Source organism: Phalaenopsis equestris, unplaced genomic scaffold (assembly GCF_001263595.1).
Source record: "Phalaenopsis equestris unplaced genomic scaffold, ASM126359v1 Scaffold000202, whole genome shotgun sequence".
Classification (NCBI taxonomy): Eukaryota; Viridiplantae; Streptophyta; class Magnoliopsida; order Asparagales; family Orchidaceae; genus Phalaenopsis; species Phalaenopsis equestris.
Genome location: NW_018164644.1, coordinates 1,866,951 through 1,871,695, shown reverse-complemented (window position 1 = coordinate 1,871,695; position 4,745 = coordinate 1,866,951). Strand labels below are relative to the sequence as shown.

The following is a 4,745-nucleotide window of genomic DNA, read 5'->3' as shown; positions in this document are numbered from 1 at the left end:
TACAAGACAAAGCCAATGATATCAAAAGTAATTCAATCTGAGTCGAGTCAAGCCTGAATCAAGCTGTTAAACTAGTTTTGAAGGTTGTACGAGGTTAATTGGAAGATCAAATGAGCTCAAAATTTAACATGTCTATAATTAAATTAAACACTTTGACGAGAGGAATCCAACAAGCCTAATATCATTAATGTTGAAGTCATTGAAGTCATCAAATCATCAAAAAATTGTCTATGATTAAGCTTAATCAATGTGGGTCATTCAATCAAATAATTATGGTGGTTAATCGTTGACGTACTAAAATGCCCATCATGTAGGGCCTAAAAATAGCCCCCATCTCTTCACTTGGAAGGGGTAAAAGGAAGGACTAGAAGGAGACCGTTTTCAGTGTTATTGTTGACTGAAGACTTGACAACTCCTGACCTTCGTAACAATCGGTCGCCTCTTGTCGCTAATGTAGGTGGATTATATGGAGTAATGACACACATCATAGAGTAAAGAAGTGCCCTAATGAGTAACGACACATATTGCAAAGTAACAAAGTACTCTATTGAGTGATTAAGTTTTTCACATACGGAGAAACACAATGTTCTAAATACTATGCTACGATGTATCTTGATCACGGTATATCAAAAATCCGGCGTTAACTTTTAACAACTGCTTTCGATCCTTGTATAGTGAATCATTCAGTATACAATCATTGAGCTTGGAGAAATATTTTAACTCTTTCACATTTGTGGGACAATAGTTTATTTTATACTTATGAACTTATAACTTATAGTGGATAGTTACAACTTAGCCAGTCATATGATTGATAATAAATTTTATCAAAGAAAAATAACATTAAAATAAGAAGAATATAAAAAAATATTTATAAACATTAAAGTTACATCGAAATCATAATAGACGACTTGGGAAGCACCAAGTGTTAATAAGAACATCAAAGTTGCGCCAAAATCTGTAGAAATTTGAAGAAAAACTACATTACAATTAAATCATATAGATTATCATATTTTGACAATAGCCCTCGTAAAAAATCAAGGTTGTTGCTTGTTGATCGACCAAAACAAACTTAATCAACTAAAGCAAGTAGCAGTTGACCTGCTGATTATGACTATTGATTAACTTGGATTCTCCCACATGTTTTGATTGAATCCGTATTTTCATACCTTCCATTAACTACAATTAAAAATGAATTAAATAAGTGATTATTAATTATCTATATTAAATATTGATTCTCTTTGATGCGTGCCAGAAAATTCGCGGCGGTAGAGTAATAGATTATCCTCTTAGCGTTGCATGAGAATTCAGCACACACAAATAACAGAAGAGAAGTGAGCAGGAGGAGATACCTCGACTTTTTACGTGGAAAACCCTTGAAAAGGGGAAAAACCACGAAGTCTAGCCCAGTTGAAATAATTCACTATGAATGATGAGTGCATAGGTCAATTCTTCTCCTAAATTAGGGAAGATGAAATTACAAAGTTGTATAACTATAATCTAGTTTCAGTTCTTGGTGATAGCATGTTGCAAGGGTCATTATTAATTGTTTTGAAGGTAGTAGTCCATCGTGAGTGTTGTAGATGGCTGCTCCAGAAGTGTTGATTGGTCAAAGAAATTGTTGTAAGCAGTTACGGGAGCTGTGGACCACATAGGTTGTAGTGGTGAGTATGAATAACGTCCGTAGGCCGCCAGGGCCGGAGTCGGAAGCTGCTTGAGTTGTGAACCACGTAGATAGTTGTTGACTCATGAATTGTAGTTATGAGCTCATGTCCCACGGCGATGGCTGACGATGTCTAATTGGTGGTGATCGACAATGATTGGTGATGATTGACAGTGACGGTCCATAGTGGTTGACGACGATCGACGAGTGTCGGCGGGTGGTCGCCGAATGTCGGGATGGTGCTAGACTTCAGCTCCTTCTTAGAGCTTCCACTCTCTGAAGTTTCCAACCCCCCGCCCCTCATGTGAGGGGTGGGGGTTTATTTATAGTGTTCTATGTGTCATTAATGCATGAATATGAATCAATTTGATCAGACGATTCATAGAACTTTCTCTGATCAAACAATGTTTAATGGACATTTGAATGTCTTAACGATGTCGGAATTGCACAATCTTGGTCTCGTTGGATTCGTCTTGTTGAGACGCTCTATTCGACTATAAATTTGCCAGCTTCGACATCCGTTTTACCTTCTAAATATGCTTGAAGATCTTCCAAGAGTTGTTCAACGACTTGATCCGGACTTGATTTGACTTGGATTGGACTAACTTTGATATCATTAGATCCGTCTTATTGAGCCGGTCAGTTTGACTTTAAGTATGATGAAATCGGAGCTCTGGATGACCTTTAATTGATATTTGAATGTTAATTGCTCAAGATATTATTTAGAGATTCACGTCATGCCTTGAGATTCGTGCTGGATAACAAAAATTTGTTGGTGACGTATCAATCCTCATTTGCAAAAGCGTAGGATTTGTGAGGTTTTGAACACAATATGAAATTTATGTCTCTAAAACCTTCAAATGTTATGTTTTATATAGTAACAAAGATTTCTCCAAAATAAAAATCTTTGATTCCATTATAGATTTATAATAGGAATATCCAAACCATTTCATATAATAAATCAATTAAAACAAATGTATCTATGTATTAGTTTTGTAAATAGCAAAATTTCGAGTGCTGTCGATGTAAATTGATGCACTTTTCCTGTTATTCCTCCTCCAAAGGTATTTCCGTTAATTACGCCCAACTAGGCCCCAGTTTCTATTTTTTTCTCCTCCTAATTTTGAACACAAAACCAAAAACCTTCGTCCTCTCTGCTTATAAACCTAAAAATCCCACCTTTTTTTAATTTATTTCTTCGTTCCCTTAAACCTTTCTCCAATGTCGAAGCTCTACTACCCCATGTTTCTTCCCCCCCTTATTGCCTCTCTCATCTTCTTCAACTTCGCTGCATCCAGCAATTCCATCCACGAACTCCTCCGCCAGCACGGCCTTCCTGCTGGCGTTATCCCGAAGAATATCAACTCGTTCTTTCTCGATCCCACCACAGGCCTTCTAGAGGTGCGACTCGACCAACCCTGTTACACTAAGTATGACAGCCCGGCGTTCTTCGACAGCGTGGTGCGTGGCAATCTTAGCTACGGCGCTCTGCGCGGTGTGGTGGGGCTGAAGCAAGAGGAGCTCTTCTTATGGCTTCCCGTGCGGGGGATCGTTGTCACCGATCCCTTCTCAGGCGTCATTCTCTTTGATATCGGACTTGCGCATAAGCGACTTTCGATGTCTTTGTTTGAGGTTCCGCCGGAATGCTTGCCGGAGAGAATCACGGCGGGAGACCGACCAGTAACTGAGGGTGAGGAAGATAAAAAGTTGAGATTTTGGAATTAGCTCTCACGCGGTGAGGAAGATAAAAAGTTGAGATTTTGGAATTAGGAATCACGCCTTGCTTGATTGTCTGCTTCTGTTTCCCATGTAATTGTGCATTTACCGCGCACATTCTTTTTCGTCTGCGATGATGATGGTGATGCTACTGTTATTATACTATGAAATGCCTTTAATTCTTATGAGTTCTGGTATACAAGATCGATATTTTTTTATCCCTGTAATATTCATATTTGATTTATATTCCTCTTTATATGTGTTTTCAAAGTGGAGTTAAATGTTTTTCCGCTTCGTTTTAAGAGATCTCAGAAACCTCTTCGCTTCTCTGTACTTCACCATCTTTTATCATTGTTAGGGAATTGCTTTTTTGAGTTCTGCATGCATTCTTAGATTTCTGATCGTGAGCGATCAATTAACTCTGTTTTAATTCAATAATTTCATTTTTTTTCTCAGAAATACTAATTGCTGAATAGATTTTTATAGTAACAGCATCTGTGTTCTTGTTCAATCCAATCTTCTTGGAGTACATACGTGTACACTCACCGTGCACTCCATTTGGTTGGGTAAATTATTGCGTAGTTGATAAATAGTGAGTAAATAATTTCGTGGATTTGGAGGCCATGGCTCCCATCTTGGAGGAGAGAGTTGAGTAACCAGACTATTAATTGAAAATCATTAAATTCGTTAAATATAAATATTGAAAGTGGTATATTTATGTTAATTTCCCGACTTTAAAATGATATAAAAAAAATTTTAAAAAAAATAAAAACAATAAAAGACAAAGCCGCATGGAGTCTGTAATCTGTCTATCAGCTGTTGGTCAGCTGCCCCTGGTTACTGGTTTTAAAATTTCTTATCTTTGCATCAATTTTAAGTAAAAAATAAATACCTTAATGCAGCTCTTTCTGTCTACATTCATATTTCTAAATTCGTTTGTTCACAGCTAAATAAATATGTCTCTTATCTTATAGGGCTTCTTGATAGAAAAGAAAGATTGCAGGATCAGAAATAAATACAGGAAAGCTGCTGCTGAGCTCTCTGACTCTCTTTTTGGATCACTCTCTCGTGCTTCTGCATTTGCTTTTGGTCTACCTTTCTCTTCTCAGTTGATTCTGGTCTGTTGTAAATGGAAGTTGCTCGTGTGTGAATTCTATCTTTCCTTCTACTCCGAATAATGATAATCACTAACGAAGATGAATTAGTGTTATCAAGTTTATTATAAAGATTTTTTTTTATTATTGTTTTTTAATTTTCTGAAAAGAAAGTTTGCATTTTTTTATTAATTTATGGACAACTATTAGTTAATTAATTTGTAATGTCTGTTTTATTCTAGGTAGATGGAATCAGGTGTTGTTTAGTTGTCATT

At 36.7% G+C, this 4,745-nt stretch overlaps 1 protein-coding gene across 1 annotated transcript; it reads left to right on the top strand.

The window, feature by feature from the left end:
* Positions 1-2,788: 2,788 nt before the first annotated feature.
* Positions 2,789-4,545, top strand: LOC110022827. Its single transcript, XM_020721944.1, has 2 exons — positions 2,789-3,350; positions 4,351-4,545. Exons 1-2 carry the CDS (start codon positions 2,882-2,884, stop codon positions 4,389-4,391), a joined length of 510 nt encoding a protein of 169 aa, XP_020577603.1. The 5' UTR covers positions 2,789-2,881; the 3' UTR covers positions 4,392-4,545.
* The last annotated feature ends 200 nt before the right edge of the window (positions 4,546-4,745 follow it).

Bases quoted from the DNA above. Each gene is read 5' to 3' on its own strand.
- LOC110022827 (XM_020721944.1), top strand. From the start codon at position 2,882: ATGTCGAAGCTCTACTACCCCATGTTTCTTCCCCCCCTTATTGCCTCT. The intron at 3,351-4,350 runs GTGAGGAAGATA...CTTATCTTATAG, and splicing joins AGACCGACCAGTAACTGAGG to GGCTTCTTGATAGAAAAGAA.